General features: G+C 39.4%; 1 protein-coding gene across 6 annotated transcripts in view; it reads right to left on the bottom strand.

Annotated features, from left to right (window-relative positions):
* The window catches only part of CPNE4 (copine 4), a 364,382-nt gene that overhangs the window by 107,388 nt on the left and 237,520 nt on the right, over positions 1 to 19,474 (bottom strand). For all 6 annotated transcript variants that reach the window (XM_054816831.1, XM_054816828.1, XM_054816829.1 and 3 more), the window contains exon 3: positions 11,409 to 11,588. In XM_054816831.1, the coding sequence (XP_054672806.1) occupies positions 11,409 to 11,588 (180 nt within the window). The remainder of the gene's footprint in view (positions 1 to 11,408; positions 11,589 to 19,474) is intronic.

Below are 19,474 nucleotides of genomic sequence, written 5' to 3'. Positions count from 1 at the left end.
TATTTTCCTTAGCAGTAAATTGTCCTTTTTGTTCACACACTGTACAAAAAGCAGATCTCATTGGTTAAAAGAACCACTTCTAAAGAAGCTGCCATCAATTATGTACTGTATTTATTGTTTATGTATCAGTGTAAATCATCTTCTGAACATCATCATAAAAAGCGTTTGCTGACCTCACTGCCAGACAGAAAGTCCTAAACAACGATAACTCGAGGGCCTAGAAAGCATTTGTCTAAGTTCAGAGTCACAGACATGGCTGAACTTGCAAAATGGCTTACAAGAAGGTAATTAACTACAAGTCTTCCATTTGTCAGGAGTCTTTGGTGTGACTCCTACTTCAAAAACTTACAATTTAAAACTTCAACAGCAGAGAAAAAGGTGTTTTGTCCAAAACGGATGTGAAGAAGTGCAGAAAGTAAATGTCTCTCTTCCTTCTAAAACACAGATGACAGAATGCGGTTTAGCCCTAGTAAACCTCATTACATTTACAGAACATGTTTTTCCATGAATTTTTTATTAGAAGTATGACCTGCGAGTGAGCAAATGGATGTAGAAACCTCAGAGATTTAAGAGATGAGCCTAAGAGAGACTTAGGAAGTGAAGTGAAGTTTATTTGCAGCTACAGCCGGTACTGCTCAGTTCTGGTCTGAGACAGCCACATGTCCAGCAATACGCATCATACTGAATACATTTGCAAGAGGTGGGAATAGGAACACAAGGTAAAAGCGCTGCTCTGTTTCAGAGAGGGAGGCTATGCACATGAAGTGATTCCTATTTCTTAAATATGCAATCATCTCAACAGAACATCATCTCGACTAGATTTTTGGTTTGTGGTGCTAAGGGATATCAGCTCCATGATAAGATAGGGGTGGGAAATTCCCTTGAAGATGATCTTAATTTGCCTTATTATATACAAGCCCAAATAGGCTAAGGACAGATCTGAACAGATGCTCTATATTGCTGTAATTAAATCTGGAGTCACATGTTGCCATTTGATCTTATTTCCAATTCAAAATATATAAAAGGTGCTTTGTGGGGTTTTTTTTGTTTGTTTTAAAAGTATGAATAGATGCAACACTTTGGATAAAAGCACTGAAGCACTGACACCAGCTGTGTACAGTGCATTGCTCAGCAGTCACTCAGACAGAAGGACTCTGATGAAGGTTCGCTCTCTCCTATGTCTGAGTCGTGACTAATCAGCACTGCGTAAGATGAGCTGTGAAATATAATGACCCATTTTACCTGTCTTGTGTAAGAACCTTTTAAAATATATTTCTCTATGTGGTTCTTCCTTAACTAAATATAGAGATAACTTTCAATAATATCATATGGAATTCCCAAGACTTACAAATCAAACTAATGAGAAAAATTCAATATGGCTTTTTAACCTAGTGATTTAGCATTGGCAGGAGCAGATATATGCCATATATCACACTAAGAAGTCCTGTTTACATTGACAGCTGGGGCTGATCCAAGTTGAAAGAACTTTCAGCATTGACTCAGTTTTGCAAGGTGCCACCCTGAGCCAGGGGCCTGATGGTTACACTCCACATTTCCTTTGGGATCAGAAAGCTGTGTGAGTTTTGTTTATTTACTAGTTTCAATGAAATTGACTTGTATAATATCTAAGTCTGGACATAACGACATCAATATTCTTTTGTTAAAGGCTTCTAAAAATGTCCATGGATAATGGCCATAGCTCCTTTTCTTTTTATGTGCTATGACACTTGGCTCTTGTTAACTTTTGTGACACGTGGAACCACGGTTCTCTGATTTTGACAGGACCAAGGATGGGGCAAACACTCTGCTTAGTGACATGGAAGAGTGTACGCAACTTAGCTTTGTGGTTACAAAACTAGAAGATTAGGATCATTTTAAATAACTCCTTCAATGTCTCAAATTGTTTATTCGGACTGGCCTCTTCTGCCCATTGGACTTTCTTACAGGAACTCCAAATGGAGTTATTTAGACAGCCAGGTTAGGCACAAATTTCCCTCCACAGTACACAACTTGAAGAAGTCTTTGTATCTTTTCCTTGCCAGCTCGGAGAGTCAGACAAATAGCTTTAGCTGAACAAACATTTCCCAGCACCTCTGTGTTAATTCTTCTCCCAGATGTGTTATTCCTATTATATGGACTTGCACGTTGCTTAACTTTCTTCTAGCAGACCCAACTCTTTTCAGGACTGCAAAAAGCACTGAGCCACATTTTACTAGCATTTTTCCCTTGATCCAAATGCCTTTTACACAGACTGAGTCTTCACCATCAAATGCATTCACTTGCCCAGTGCAGAGCCCTTGGTGCCACGCACAACTCAACCACAAGTCTGGAGAAGCAATCTCCCACCAAACAGCAGAGGTACATGTAGAAACAGAGTGTTTCTCTAACAGCATCCCCTAGAACTGTGTTGATATATCAAGGAAAGAAAAGAAGCTATCATACTTTTTCCAAAAAGGTCTCTCTCGAATCTTTCACACAAACCCTTGCAAAAATCTGCAAATTCTTCTCTAGACATCTAACTGCCCTCCGGTAGATGTTCATCCGTGATCAGCTCTGTGGCTTGATAGGGCTTCTAACTCAACAAGCATTACTTTCCTCTCCTCCCCTGGTCCCTTAGGCACTACTTAAATTTGTATCTTTCCAAATTGCAGTTGAACTACCTCTCTAGCTGCAGAATGACCACTGTAAGCTCTCAGGCTTGTCCATGCTTTTGGCATCACGTTAGCTCATGCACCAATTTCCAGCTTAAACCCCATGAACATTCCAGTTAGTTTTGGACTGTTAACCCATGCACCTTTAGCTGTGATACTACCTACTGAACCTCTACTGAACCTCTCTGAGCTAATCTTCTCATCTCTGCGCTCACACTATGCACGCACTTCCCAAGTGGCATATTTCCCTCAGCTAAATGCATCTGTTTTTTTAAACATACCACTACTTTGTTTACAACAGCGTGTACACCTCCCTGTGGTGGTCTTTGTGAGGCCAGCAAGGAAGCACATTCTGCCCAAACTGCATTTCTCTGTGATATAATGATTTACATTTCACAATACCACAGCTCTGCTTCCTGCTGCCTCCTTAAACTTCAGCCAGGGCTAATTCTGTGCCCTGCAGTTGTCTTTTCCAAGCATTTTGTCTCAGTTATTATGATTTAGTGTCTTAAGATGGGCTTGGTTAATACTGCAAACTGACAAGGCTGAGTCTGCAACTTTCTATCAGCCTTCCATATTTTCATTTTGTTTTTCTCAATTTAGAAAAGTGAACAAACGTGTTGCTTTTCAAAGGGAATTCTTCAAATTTCTCTAATACAGTTGTCAGTTGTCCTTCTCCAGTTAAATTTACTAATAGCTACTGAAACATTAAATGCTTTAAACCCACTTTATAAGAGGTCTGTCTCTACCTTACTGTCATCCTCTTTGCTTAAACACCAGTGCTTGAAGAGAGATGATGAATGCTATTTAAGCCTTCTTGGGCTGTCCTCCACATTTTTGGGGAGGAACTACTGTGTTGGGTCTTTCTGTCACTAGTTCGGGGTTTTGGGGTTTTTTTTTTGCTTGTACCATGTTGTGCTCAGCATTGCTTGCATTCAAAAAGGGAGACAGGTACTTGTGAAATTTCAGCTTCCAAGTTCAGACTGCTCAGCACTGTACAGCAACCTGCCTTTCTAAAACAACAGTTGATCTGAATGAGTTTTTCAGAGCCTCCTGAAGCTATAGCTTTTTTAATTGTTTGCTACAAAAGGTGCTAAAATGCACAGCTGGCCTAACCTAAAGCATCTTTTATTTCTGTTCCTTTCTTGACAAGCAATTGCTATCTTGCCAAGTTGGTGCAGAGATTTTAACACATACAATTAAAATGACTTGGCTGTGTTTCCAAAATAATTTTCATACTTGGTGTATAGCAAGAGAAGGATTCTGTGATATGTAAAACTCAGGATATAACCATATCAAAAGTATCTACTAGTTATGGTACTTTTAAGTCCTCCCCTTCTTGCATAAAAATAAATAAAACCATTAAAGCATCTTTTTCACAGCTACAAAGTCTCCCAAATGAAGGACTGTAAAACTTTCATGTAAGTAGAATGACACAACCAGAGTGGCTAGACAAATGATTCGAGATTTAACATTTGTAATATGTATCTTGAAGCTTGTCAATTGAAACATTAGTGTGCTCTTCCTCTAATCCATTTAAGTCAAATACTGTAAGCTTCTAAACACTCACACATAAAATGACAGACTTTACTAACATTTCACCTGTGTGGGCAAACAACCGATTGAAGCAAGGGCAGAACAACTAAGGTAGCTCTGGCTCACAGTGTAAAGACTGTCTCTCCTTCACGCATTCACCTTTAGCCTGTTTTTTGACAAAGCCAGATTTATACAACTCTGATGTGCTTGTGCCTGTCTGGCCATCTATCCCCCATCTGCTTCTGAATCCAGCAAATAATTTCCATGAATGGTGGCAGATAGTCAAAAATGCATCAAGCATGCTACATTTCAACATGAAAAAGACCAGACGGCAGGTAGATGCCAATGACATTACCCCACTCTCATGAAAAAAAGGTTTTGGGGATGAGTTCACCCCTTCACAGATACCGAGAAATCCCTGCAAGAGAACAAGTTCAGATGTATATGTCCATAATGAAGGACATTTCATTCTAACTGCTCACAGAATTCTTGTTTCTTGGTAGAGCAAGTTCTATTGCTATAGTCATCCTCCCGGTACATATGATACTTTCTGTACCATACTCACCACTCTTCAAGATTTCTTTTGTTCCCTATAGCATTGATCAGGTCACAGTCTATTTAAAGCTGAATTACACCTCTCTCTGTTAAAGATCTGTACCTGAAAATAGTCAATCAAAACAGAACACCGAAAAAAAGAGATATCCCTATCGCAAGAGGCAATAACATTATTACAGGAAATAGCTTATCAACAGCATAAAAGGTCTTTGAATTTAATTAGTATGTAGTGTAGCAGCCCTTTTATAATTAGTCATAATAATAACTCATAATAGCAAACTAAATTTTAAATTACTTTTCTAAAGACTGCTACAGTAATTCATACAAAAAGATAAAGTATGTAAAAACAAAGCAGTACAAACTGTACAAGTAATTCCATTAACTTTGGCTGGCAAGATGCATCTAGAACTGAAAATCTTATGGCTTCAGAGATCATGCTGCAGTGGCAAACCAAGAGCTTCCTGGGGATAAGTGAGGTGTTTAAATGGTTAGCTAAAGTTAGGGAAGAGTGCTGTGTTGATGATTTGCTTGTGCTCTGAGTCAGCCCTGGTAGAAAATGACATTCCTATCTAATAAAGTACATTATTCATCCCACTAATGAATTGAGCAACTTCATTTGGAGGAGATCAAAGGCCAAGTATTTAAAGGTATTTAGATACCTAAGGAGGCATACAGACATCTAATGAGATTTAAGAATTCAAATACCTTGGAAAAAATGGTTCCTATGCCTCTTGCACCACAGAAGTAGTCAACAGTCTATTAAACAAATATTCTAATACGGACTATTTTAATTTAATTAACGCAGGTGAAATCGGCTCTTTTAGCCTTTCTCCAATTTAAGAGCAAGGGGATTTGCAATTGCTGAAACTGAACTAATAATCAGTCAGCATTTTCAAGTGCATAATCTGCTAATAGCGTATATTATTAAAAGCACACAAGAAACAATAATAGAAAAAGATTTTTCAATATAATTTGTACACAAATGCATGTATGGGAAATATTAAATCTCTAAATAATACTTGAAAAGGTCCTTGGCAGGAAAAGATGTACAACTCTGCAGTTTTCTTCACTTGTGCTACTAGTTGAGCAAGTAAGGGTGTTGTGAATTGTAACAATATTTTAACACTTCTGTAAATTAAAAGAAACCAAACAAGGAATGGAATCACAAATTTGAAAATGGCAAAGACCAGCCATGGTAAGTAATGAAAGAAAAGCCACAGAGGCTATTCCCACACTGCAGAGCTGGGATGGTTCACAGCATTTAAGAAATAACAGCTTTACCGGTTCCTATAATTTAATGATGTTGCAGGCACAGCTGAGCAGTAATCAAGAATATCTTGGCAATGTAAGTTTGTTTAGTTCTTGTAAGAAAATCATTATTCATTGAAATAATTTTTGTGAGTTCTTAAAGATCAGGCTGAGACTTCTGGGTGAAACTCAGAGGAAAAAAGCGTTCCTAAGCCACCCTCCTGATACTTAATTCCTGTGTGGTTAAGAAGTTAACTTTGGCTATTAGAAAGTTTGAGCCCTTACTGTACTAAATGATGCAATTTCAATGTTTTTTAAAGTTTATGGAATATAAAACAGAACAATTCCAATAAGAGAGCTTTAGAGAGGATCAGAACATATGAAGGCACTAACACATAAACAGAAAAGGACTTGGGTTTGGGGGTTTGCCATCCTAGCTGAATATCATTACAATTAGGCTATCAAATTTCTGACAGTATTTGTCCATCTAAGGTTTTTTTTTGCCATTGTTTTTGATGTACATCAAACCCCCAAACTGCTAAAGAAAATTAAATGAAATAAATAAATAAATCTATCTCCTGCCCCTCAAAACCAACAATCGCAGATTTTGTGAGCAACCAAAAAGTAACAGAAATACAAAACCTTCAGTGATTAGATGGGGATTCAGTTGGAATTAATTAGTCTGGGTAAATGCCTGAACACTTTTCCTAGGGATGGGGAAGGGGAAAGGGAAAAACAAAGGGGAGAGAGAAGGGGAAGAATTTCCTCTCCTTAGTTACAGACAACATCTGTAAAACTACAACCAAGGGTGAACTGATTCACAGCACCTAAAGCACCTGTATGAAAGCAAGAGGCCACCTTTATACAGTGGTGCCCCAAAATGGCAGTTAAAATATTACTGCTTCTGATTTCACTGCTTGTGATTTCACTGCTTATCACTCCAAAGATACATGGGTGCCTCTGCTTGCCAGTGCCTCTGCAAAGAACAGCAACTACTTAAAGTGAATCAAAGAGCTAGAAGACTAGTGGGCAGATGCAGAGCATCTGACAGAGCATCCTGAACCATTTCTGTTGTAGGGGAAAGCACAGTACCAAACCACGGCTCTACCCCAACGCTCCCACTCCAAAGGAGGAGAGCTGTCATCTACATCAGCAGCTCGAGAAGGCTACTTACTCCCTCCAAAGGAAGACCATCTATGGCTAAGTCATACCTGCTCTGTTTACTTTTGATTTGCCAATTCAGACTTTCTTTTGCCACTTGAAGGCTACTACAAGTATTTGTAAATGTTTCCACGTGACATAGGAGTGAGGGTTCATTCTAGCTGTGCTCTTCTCATGATCTGCCAGAGGCAGGCAAACCCTAGGGTTGGGAAGCCATTGCTATTGTGAGGGTGACAAAGCTCTAGGACAAAGCCCAGAGAGACTGTGAGATTCCTGTCCTTGGAGACATTCAAAACAAGACTGGAGAAGCCCCTGAGCAACCTTCTCTAATCTGTTTTGAGCAGCAGATTGAAATAGAGACTCCAGAGGTCCTTTCTGACCTAAATTACTCTATGATTTGAACAGGATGAGCACACATTCTCAAATGTCTATGCTACCTCCTTGCATGGCACTCCAAGTAAATTGCACTAAACTTTCCCTCCAATTTCAGCTTTTCATTAAGCTCATTTGAAACACACCCACTATTAGTGGGTCACCATTTAGTCTCCACTTCCGGCCTCACACAGCTTTCTCAATCATATCTTCCTCAAAGTTATTTCATGTGGGATGAAATTATCCAGGCTCAGCCTTGATCTCGAGAATTAACAGATTTTGTCAGAACTAGCTGGTTGTGTGCTCAAATTCAGATAAGATATGTCTTTCAGGTAGGAATTCTGTGCACAGATACCTAAAATCAGAGTAAAAACTAGAAATGTTAACTTAGAGAGAATTCATCTGCTCTCGCTATAGATATATTCCTAAGCCAAGCCAAAGCCAAAGATAAAACCCAAACAACTTCTTTCGCAAACGCGTCTGGATAAAGGATTTTTCATGCTCTGTTGCATTTTAGAGGAGAACACTGTTCAAAAAAAAAAAAAGTGTCCCATAATTTCCCAAAAATGCTTCAGATTCAAAATAATCTTTGAGAGGTTACAAGCACTACACAGTATAGTATCTTTGCTTAAGTAGATACTGTATGACTGTCCTACTTAACTGTTAAAAAATAGTATTATTAGACATTACTTTTATGCAGTTACTTAGAAATGAACCGTAAAATGAAGAAAACAACATCTTTTAAAAATGCATAGGTTTTAATTATGCACCTCAACCTACCATTTAACAATGCCACTTCATTTAAGTAATACAGCATGGACAGCTTAATTGGTTGGAATACGGTACATTCTCTTGATGTAAAGTTCCTTAAGAAACTATTGTATAAACAAACATAATTTCAGACCATATTTTAAGATTACGCTACTAATTGAGGAAAATTTGTTTAAACTTTCAACTTTAGTACCTTCTCTAATATTTTAGGGCTTTCTTGATCTGACTAGCATTCCAATCACATAGAACAGATTTGTTAACATTCTGCAATTCAGCATGTTACTAGTACACTGAAGAAGCTGGGGAAATTGGAATGTAAAAAGAGCCTTTCTGAGTGGAAGGAACAAATTTTAGTACTTAAAAACATAGCTAAAAAATTCCCCCCCCTCCCAAACCCTGCACTAAACCTCCTCCCCTCAAATACTTCAAAAGATAATCTGCTGTCATTTTATTTGAAAGGGCAACTCTTGAGGACGATGGGCAAAACAAACCACTTTAAGGAAACATCTCTCTCTCTAGCACATTGACTTTTTCTTAATTACACTCGGCAGGTATCTATCTACAAACATATGTTCTGCTGTGTTTAAATACTGTGGCATATTAAATGCCTGTTGATGCATCTACTCTTGGCATCCAGGTATAACTAACTGCATGCCAGCATGCTGCTAGCCACAGTATTTACCAGTAGGGGCACAGAACTGGCTTGTCCTGGCAAAAGCAGTAGAAATAAATCTTGCTGAAAATCCCATGGGATGTCACTAGACCATGTATGTTCAGGATCTAACAACCTACAAGTCACTGCCCTTATCACTCACTTGGGACACAGATTTATTACAGCATTTGAGAGGAGACAATTAATAATGACACCTTCCGAAGGAATGCATTTCTCCATCATTCACGTCCAAGACCCCAGATTTCAATAAGCTTGCATCTATTGGGTAGGCTGCATGTTAAGATTTAGATAGATCAGAAGAAAGAGAAACTCATTTCTCTCTGTCAGCTTACTGCATAACCATGCTATTGCCTTTCCCAGTATTTATTATTGCTACTAATTTTGTTTAAGTTAGGAGTATTACATGATTCGGGCAAACATGCAGGTTTACTACACATCTAAATGATGATCTACAAACAGGTACAAGTAGCAGTGAATCTCTTCTAGATCAACCTAGAAGACAGCAATAGAAGTTGGCACATTTATGGGGGGCAGAGAGGGAATCAGTCTTTCAGACTATGCCTAAGAATCTGGAGCTTGCCTGGATGTCTCAGATAAAACCTACTTGCAATGGGAAAGTGAATTGATAGGCAGGCACACACTCTAACACAAAATCATGTTTTATTCGGGCATTAAAATTATGTCGAGCAACAAATTCATGTTAAAATTATCTCAAGAAAAGCCACAGCTCTATATAATCATTGAAAAAATGCAGTAATTACACTAAACAGCTAAGCATGAGTGTAAGCTCCATACGTACAGCCTATGCTGCACAATTTTCAGCACTGGACTCCACATAATGGCTTTGCTTGGATGACATTTTAGGGTAATTCAGCTGAGGAATTACGTAAAGTTAAAAAACTAGAAAAAGTCTCAAAGTCTACATTACTGTGAACAGATTTCACACTGTTATTACTTTTTCTTGGTTACCATTAAAATTAGACTGCAACCAGCCCAGCTGTGTGCTATTTATAGAGATCAAATCATTATAAAGACATTTATGCTACAGGCAACAGCAATGACATTTTTCCCCCCTTCATTTTCAAGCCAATTAAGCGAGAAGAACATTGTAATAACTTCTTTCTTTGTTTCTCACTCTCTGTGGTGTTATAGGATAGCTTATTTTCATTGATGAAGGCTGCAAAAAGGCTGTCGGAAAGAACAGACTTTATTGTGCACTGTAAATAACCTAAATACTAATACCTTCACGTTGAGTTTTCAAGTTAGTAAATACATATATTTCATATTAATTCTCTCACACAGAGGACTTTTCCTCCTTCAGCATGTTTAGCCCAATGGCTTTGGGAAGAAAAACAAGGATTTATGTGCAGTGGGGCTGAGGGAGCAAAAACAACAGGTGAGAAAATAGGAAACAAAAGTTTTGCAGCATCTTCCATGCCAAGCTACCATGTTCAGGCTACAAACTTACGTGGAAGCACTGCAATGGATAATCTAAACAAAAGCACTGCTTGCTCTGGTCACACGAGCTACCCCAGAGCACAGAGTAGAGAACAGATTTACACTCAGCTCAGTGAAACCGAGACCATCCTTGGCATTGCCACTATGGATGGAGCCAAGACCTGTGTTACGAGACTCTCTATAACAAAAAGTCTGCCAGTTAGAAATAAACCGTGACACCTGGGACACTGTAGTGTGCAACCAGTCAGCAGTATAGGAATTTGCTGCAGACCTGGCTGTGATGACCTCTAGATATTGATCCTGTGGGTGAGACTCATCACCCTGAAATTTAGTCATCTGAAAAGTTAGGTATCTACTCTACACCTGCTGTCTAGACTCTCCTGATAACTGATGGGGAAAGACAGGTATCTCCTGAAGGCAATTTATCCTAATCTATGATGGGTGTCTCAGGTGGAATCAGTCAACTGCTGGAACTGTCTGTTTCTCTCCACTGAACTAAAGAAGGAAATCAGAAGAGTAACTTAGTCTAGACAACTAACTTTTGGATGACTGAGAGTCAGGGAAACGAATCCAACCCTATCTCTCTCTTTGTCACATCACCAGGCACTACCCTATGTGAATAAAGTATATTTGTCAGCATTCCTCGGACTTGGAACTTGCTTTAAATCTCATATAACATTAGGAACAGTAATTTTCCAAAATTCCCAAATCAGTCTATTTCTCAACACTGGTGTAATGAACCTGGGCCCCTACTGCACAGGGCCAGTCACTGGTGCACACTTTCCTATAGCACTGGCAGACTCGAAGCTATACGACAGCAGTAAGTCAAACCAGCAGAAGTTTTCAATTATCCTGTTCAAAGCACCAATTAAGAATTTTGTCATGAATGACAAATCTGACCCATCAGTCATTTAATAAAGTGATATATTTCATATACATACAAACGATGAGCGACAAGGGGGAAAAATGGTAGCGATACATACTTGTCCAAGAGTGCACTCCATGCCACCGAGAAAATCTGCTTCCTTCAGCCCATTGTGATTGCTGCTAATGTCATGGACTTCAAACCGCAACCGCTGCACCTCTTCAAAATAGAAGTCCACCGTGAACAGCTTGGAGAAGACAGGATTTATACAGGTTCGAATCACTTCTGTCCTGTCAACCTGCCAAAGAGAAAAGAGGTCATATGAGTGGTTTCTCTTTCTACTGGTGACAGACTACAATGAGCTCCTCAAATACAGGTTGCTCATTTATCAGAACTGACAGCTGTGACTGTGGCCACAGAAACTACCATTTGTATGGGCAGCAGCTGCCGTTTCTGTGCAGGGCTGGCCACATGCACAAGATAAGGCCAACTTCCCTTGCCTCTCCCTTCTACCAAGTCTTGGGCAGATATCGGTAAGAACGCGGGGCAGATATCGGTAAGAATGCCTCCTCTGCAGAGTGAGCGATGACTGCCCCCCGTGGGTGTACTAGATCAGTCGGGTGGCAGAGTCAGGAGCTCTGCATGGGCAAAACAACTGTCTTCTGTGCTGGACTAATAACTGGGAAATTAACTATAGAATAGCTACAGAATTTACATCTCCAGCAGTACCCATCCATCACTACGAAACAGCAGCAGAGCGATACAGTTTTATTGAACTAAATGGAAAAGCAAGCAAAAACCCCAGTAATTACTCATTTTGGACAACTTGCATGATTAAGGAGTGGAGAACTGGATCCACAGGAAACAACTTTTCTTAAAAATATATCAATTTTTCCACCTCGCTAAGTTGCATTACAAGAATCTGATGGATTATACACTGCTTATCCCTACCTCTGAGCCTTACAACTGCTAAAGAAACACCATCAAATCTAAATTGCTATTTCTTCAAAAAAGTGCTCCTAGAGTACTTTCTAGATCTCTTAAAATGTAGTACTTGGGTTTCCTATTTTTGAAGTAGGCCTTTGCTACTTTTCATTATGATGCATTATTGGTGACACCATAAGCTATGAAGCAATTTCCTTTTTTCCACTCTCTTTGCTCTGGTACAGAAAAAAACCTAATAATTCTGTAAGATTAAAGGAACTGATCATAAAATGAAGTAGGACTTGGGCACGTCAGTCACTAGACAGGAGGTGGCTAGTGTGCCATGGAACAGACAAATTAAATTGCTCAGAGGAAGAGCAATGAGATCCTTTGTCTGATTCCAGATCAGGAACATCTGTTGTGCAAAAAATGACAGCCGCTTGCTTCACTTTTCAGAGTTTATAACGCATTAGCCTTGCTAGTAGTTATCGGCAAGGACACAAAGAGTCGAGTAAATCAAAAGCAGGGGGGGAAAAATGAGCAGTTCCTGGTAGCACAGATTTATTTTAGTGCTCATCAAAGGTGTCAGATTGACAGCTCTAACAGCTGAAATCCTTTAGTTAATCATCAAACAGATGCTACCAGTCATCAAACAGATGCAAACCAGTGCTACCATTGCTGTCTCTGAACACAGCTGTGTCAACGTGCTCTGACTATGCCAAGACTAGACCATCACAAAAAGGAAAGCAGCCTTACTTATAAATTCAATCCTTAATCTCTTAGCTTAGACTAGCTAAAAATGATGGTTCTGATAACAATGATGCACAGCATAATAAGAATAACATAAGTGAGAAAGGATACCAGCTACCTTCACTCAGCTGCTTAGCCTATCCCAAAAATTTTTTGAACTTGACTTGAAATCACCATTATTGCTACAAAAATGAAATATTCCCTATGTCAGATGACCAGTCAGTTCAATGGGATGCCCCTGTGATCTAAGTGGAAACTGATTCAATCCACTTGCAGAAGAGTGGTCATCTCATGAAATAGTGCATCAGCAGATCAAATAATCAAAACATTTAAATGATCAGTTTTAAATCTTTCTTCATAGCCACAGCAATCTCCTAAATTCATTCCCTGTAAGTGTATAAACTTTTAATTTAATGGTATCATTTTAATATCTTCATTGGTACAGCAGATCTCCTCAGGCAGTAACTGAAGTTTCTCTGTTATTTTTTCTCCTCATCTCTACTTTGCTGCTGGAACATGGGGAAACTGTTCTCCACTGTGAAATGCAGCAAGATTTACACCTGTGCTCAACACAGATTAAATATGTGACTGTTCAATGCAGTGAAGTGCCTGAAAATAGAGGCACAGGTCTGCACACAGGGACATTAGTGGTGGACTTAGCAGTGTTGGGTTTATGGTTGGACTCGATGATCTTAAAGGTCTTTTCCAACCTAAATGATTCTATGATTAAGAATTTCAGTCTCACATAGTGATAAGACACTGTTTGCTTTTTTTCCAGCCTGTGATTGACTGACATCCTTCCCTTGACAGAGACAGTACTAAAATATAGCCATTTCACTGAATTTCCCCAGTCTTCCCACATTATTGAGATGATACATCAAGCCAGCATGTCAGAGCATGGGATTATGTGAGGAAAAAATCTATATTGAAAGAAGCAATGCCAACAGCTCCACAAGCTATATAAAATTCTTCATGCCTCTCTCAGCAGTCAGCGGCATGCAATAGCATTAGCCCTATTAGTCCACCTTGTTTCCAGTCTGCTTTGTCAGCCTATTTCACAGTTACCCTACTCTTTGGCTAGAAAGTCTGGCAGGGTCCTCAGCACAGGAAGCCCAGCTCCATTCCCTCGCTTTGATTGCTGTGCAGCAGGGCTAAGCACTGATAACCAGCAGGTGTGACTCATGACGAAGAAGCAGCGGTGAACAGAGCAGTCCATAAATTCACTAACTCTCACAGAACGCTCTGGGTTAAAAGGTGCTATATAAACAGAAGGTATAATCTCCATTTGACTTCTGCCATTTATTAGAGGCTGTTCTTTCTTGAGTATTCCTGCTCTCATATTCAATTGTAAAGCCTTAACGCTCTCTTTAGAAATGCTGGATGAGCGTGAAAGCTTAATGAAAACTGATGAGAATACTATTGCTAGGTGCAGTTTCATGCTGATAATTGTCAAGGAGGTCATGATCTATAGTGCTGCAGACACTTTAAAAAAAAAAAAAAAAAAAAGCTGACCACAACAACTCATCCCAATACCTTCAGGACCTGTTTAATTTCAAGCAAAATCTGGTGACATGTTCCATGCTAACCCAAAACAGAGGTCCATAGCAGTCTGACAAGATGTCGACCTCATGCCATATATGTCCTTAATCCTGTTGTCACTCAAAATCAGTAACAGCACTTCCACTTGGATGGGTGATAAAAGCTCAAATTCTTAAAGAAAACACGTTTGGCTTTGCTAAGCCTCATCAACTGAACATTCAGAAGGTTAGAACTTCTCAGCTTGAGTGCTCTCCAAAATACAACTAAGAACACCAGCAACCACATTAAATCTCCATTACTTTTGGGGAAGAGAGGTTTCAAGTCCGAGAATAACATGCTATAATCAAGTGGAACTTACACTTTTGGTACTGTTACAGAAAACACCGAACTCTTGGGCAACCTAACCCTGAAGGCAGGTAGATTTCTCAACAGGACATGGACAGAGGTCATGCCCACAGCTTTAGGATTTGCTGATGCCTGATATTTGAGCCATCTGATACTCCTGGACTTTGCTAGAACAAGGAATTTCTCCAATTTATTAAAGCAGAATGAATTTTCAAAAGAAACAATTGACAGCTACATGCACCTTTGGGCTGTGTCAACAGTTAAAACTGACCTTAAAAAGAGCAGTGCTTCAGCTGACACCACGATCCGAACATCTGCTTTGTGGTACAGCTTTACCTGCATTTTCCCTTCAAGGACAATTTATACAGAGAAAAGGACTTGCATCTTCACCTCCTGGGATGGACTCACGCTGCTTTCCCTCTTCATCTCTTTAGGCCCTTGTCAGTCCACAGAAGGTGGCACCCTGCTGAGCAGCCAGGATTACTTGGCAGGCCCATCTGGATGCAGCCACCCTGTGAGCTTCCCCTTGGGGAACTATGAATGACATACAAACACCAAAGTAGGCCTCCACAGCATAAAGAGCCATCTCAACAGCAGGAATTAAAATATAGAAAAGAAAAGGACTTCTTGCTTTGGGCCTTCTGAATCCTCTTGTCAAACTCAGAGGAAGCTGGAAGCTGGGTTTGAAAATTGTTTTCTCTTTGTACCGCTCACCGTGGATGGACAGCAGAAGTGTTTGCCTGCTTTCCTGTTGACCCACCATCACTACTGAAGAACTGCAAAACTGTCTTTGCAGTCAGCATCAAATTAAAGGAAGCTCAAAAGACAGATGAACAAATACTAAAATTCAGGGTTCTTATACTGTTTGCATCTTTTGTCTGTGAGCTACTGAAAAGCAGTGAGCTTTGCAGAACTGTGATAACCACAGTAATTTCAGTGAGGAAACAATTCTTCATCCTAGCTAAAATTTCCCTGACAAAGAAGTAATTCAATGGTTAAAGTGTGGATTGAGGATCTCTTCTCCATCTTCCACCATTAGTTGAAAAGTGAAATTGAGGAAGAAAAGCCAGCCTGAGGGGGATTTTTTTTCTTCTATCAAAATTAGATGAAGTATAGACTATTGTATATACAAGGATCAATGTGGATTAGGTAGAAGCTCACTGTCACTTGGTATCTAAGGCTTTCAAGTGATCATAAACACAGCTTTCTCAGCATGCCCTTGGAAACCAGGGAAATGGAGAATTATCTACAGAACCTGAAGCTCTGCACCTCAAGGCCACGCTTTAGTGTTTAGCACAGATCAGCTCTGTGGAGAACTCAGTGTCCCACACAGATAACTGGTACCTATCTGCTCTCCAGTCTATTTCTAGCGAATATGTAACTAGCACAAAAGCAACACATTTTCAGTGGTTGTTACTGGACATCTTTGAAGTGAAAAAGCAGCCAAGAGTCAAAGGGCCATGGAGAATTCACTATCTTCTCACCAAAAGGACAATTATATGGGGGAAATTTTAAACAGGCTCATGAAATAGCATGACAATGCTTTAGTCAATAAAGATACAGCTGTCTCATGAACTAAGGGAAAGCTTTGGTCTACAGAACTATGGTCTGAAAATTTATACTGGTGCTGCATTTCCTTAAGTGTTTTTAAAAAACTAGTTTAAAAACTATTTGCGTAAACATCCCTGTACATTTTACAGGCCAACAAGGGAAAACCAACAGGCTGCATTTTCAGTAGAAGTCATTATAAAATGCTGATTAAATCTAGAAAAATCACATTTGTCAGCTGAGATGACAAAATGTACAGAGGTAAAGGGGTAGCATTATTTTTAGGTCATCTGAATTTTAACAAGACTGAAAATTTCCATGATACAGTACCTTACATGAAAATTTGATACCAAGCAGAAAGCAATTTACACTTTGCTTGGTGGCTCTTGAGGAAGTTATTAATAATTTTTTTTTTATTATTAAAAGTGCTTTCACACCATCACATCTCTATCCCACAAATGAAAAGTCATTGCAAAGGTCACCATAATTTATAGCCTTGTTTTCAGTTTAATTGATGTTTGAAAACAGTGGAAAGAAACCAATGGGTCTTTAACTCTTTTTGGGCTGTAGAGCTCAAAGCTAAGCACAATCTTTTCAATGTCAGCAAAAACCTTGTGGCCACAGGTTTGCTGGAAGAGAAGCATTTAACATGAATGGTCTGGAAATTACCTGCAAGTAGTTTCTTTTATTTGATATAAATATTAGATAGTTTGTAAACCTCCAAGTCACAACCATGAAGACCCACTTCCACGCACTGCAAAAACTAATACATAGAAACATCCCAGACCTCAAGGCATTCCAGTCTAAACAATTGGAATTACAGTAAAAGAAGCATTATTATTTCTTAGTTGAAAAGTTTTTCATTAAGAAAGCCCACTTCTCTGTTCAGGGCCACTGACTGTCCTCTGCTTAATTACCTTCACTTTCTCCATAAGTTTTCAATACTCTAAAGCAGGAAGCAGATAATTTATAATATATACTATCTATAAATTATTCGAGAAGTTCCTGGAAGAAGTTTGCCTTATACACTCATAGCTTTTAAAAGAAGAAGCAAGCATGATTGTCGATAGCTATTTGCACATAGTTTATCTCATCCACTCAGAAACAAAATATGATACAGTTACAATAGCCACTGCATGGACAGGCACTCAATATTTGCACTCAAGGACCTATACTGATCCTTGGCAGACTCCCAGCCAGTACAGATTTCAGAGTCTCATCTGAGAAACCTCAAGTTCTCACAGTTTGAAAACCTGCAAAAAACTGCAGGTGCAATATAGGCTAACTACTAGTGGCAGGCAAATTGTGGTAACATTATTCAGAAGCTCAACAGGGAGATCCTTTCAGCTGGGATGGGAAAGAGTGGTGCTCAATCCCCAGTATGAAGAAAGCAGAACCTGAACTGGTTGGGAACCCTTGTGTCAAGGGAATCACAGTTTTCTGGAACAAAAGACATCTCTGGGGAAGCTACAACACTCCCCTTTAGCACCAGATGCAGTTGTCGTCATTGACCTCCTTGCTAAGCCTAGGCCTTCTAGATTGCACAAAGATACTGGAAAGTGCAAAGGTATCCCTCCCACTCACTGTCATTTAGGAAAGCTCAGATATGAAAGAAAAAAAGCAAGTCCCCAACCAATGCATTAATGTGTAGTCACACCATCCCTGAATGCAATAGATACCTGCTTTTAGTTTACTCTCCTCTGGAAAGAAAAAGTTTCATTTCATTCAAATAGTTCTAGGAGTTAGAGGACAGCAAGTCTTCTCAGCCTGATGTCACAAAACCCTAATCTTTTGGGCTGGAGTGATAATTTTTAGTCACTGTATGGACTGCAATGAAAGCAAAGAGATTAAAATTGTTACTTTGTTGGGAGACTTTCATGTAAACCCCTTGGATCTCTATTTCCTTTGCTGATAACACTGCTGATGGGACTCCACCTGTATTTGCCAGTGCTGGAAGACCTGTTCTGCCATGATTCTGTGGCAGTTTTAGTTGGATGACATTGATGCAATCTGAGTAGATTCTGACCCACTATTTCCTACCAACAATATTTTAAAAACCCCTCCCAAATAACAAAATAAAAAGCATGTAAAATATTAAAAGCACCATATACAAAATATTAAATACCAACTCGTTAGCATTAATTTTAAATAATATATTAATATATTAATGTATAATAATAAAATATTTGAATACCTAAAACATTAAATCATTTTTTGCATTTTTTTTACAAAGGACTAAAAGGCTAATTTGGCCTCACAGTAAATTGCAAAGCATCTAATATATACACACCCAGTAAAAACTACATAAAGCACATATGGTTGTATCACAGGGGATGAATCATACCTGTTGTGTCCCTATAAGCGCAGAGATGGTCAGACATTTTCCAGTGACAGTGTTTCACTGAAACATGAGCTTAGGTTAAATAAGAAGTCTGGTGACTTTGTTAGCCACGGAGGTTTGATGAAACTTTTGCCTGGAAGGGTTTGAAAACAACCCGGTTGCTCCTCCTGGACATCAGAGGTTCAGACCAAGGTCTCTGCTCTGTCTGATTCAGACCAGAAACACTCACTTTGGTCCCGCACACCACAGGGGACCATCTTGGCCACCAGGCTACTGACTATTTCTCACGGCTCCCTCTGTGTTGTGTTTTCTGTCAATTATAAAATACTCGCTGTCCCAGAGAAGCAGACTGGAGCCATGTTCCAAGCTCCTCTCCTGGAAAGGAGGAAACCCCAGACCGTGTCATCTGCAAAAGCTTTCACTTACCACCTGGCCAGCCCAGGCTCAGGGATGGTAAGGAAAACATGTGCCAATTTTAATTTGCCTCCTGTGAATTAAGATTTGGCATAAAGCATGGAATAGCAAAGAAGTCCAGCCCTGAAATTTTAACTGAGGACAAAGGTGAATGCTGCAGCTTCCCTGAGCCTTGTTGCAGAACTTCTGTACGTAAAAACTGTAAAACATGAAGCTTCTTATATCTATTGACCTTGGGTTATAAAAGACAATACTTCTCGTACCAGCTGCTGCGCTGTGAATATTCAAGCCAGTTTGAAAAGCCAGTTGCAGAACATTTCAGT

The sequence above is a fragment of the Grus americana genome, chromosome 2 (genome assembly GCF_028858705.1).
Source record: "Grus americana isolate bGruAme1 chromosome 2, bGruAme1.mat, whole genome shotgun sequence".
In the NCBI taxonomy this organism is placed as follows: Eukaryota; Metazoa; Chordata; class Aves; order Gruiformes; family Gruidae; genus Grus; species Grus americana.
The sequence above is the reverse complement of the archived record's forward strand: the minus strand, read 5'-3'. Positions and strand labels throughout refer to the sequence as shown.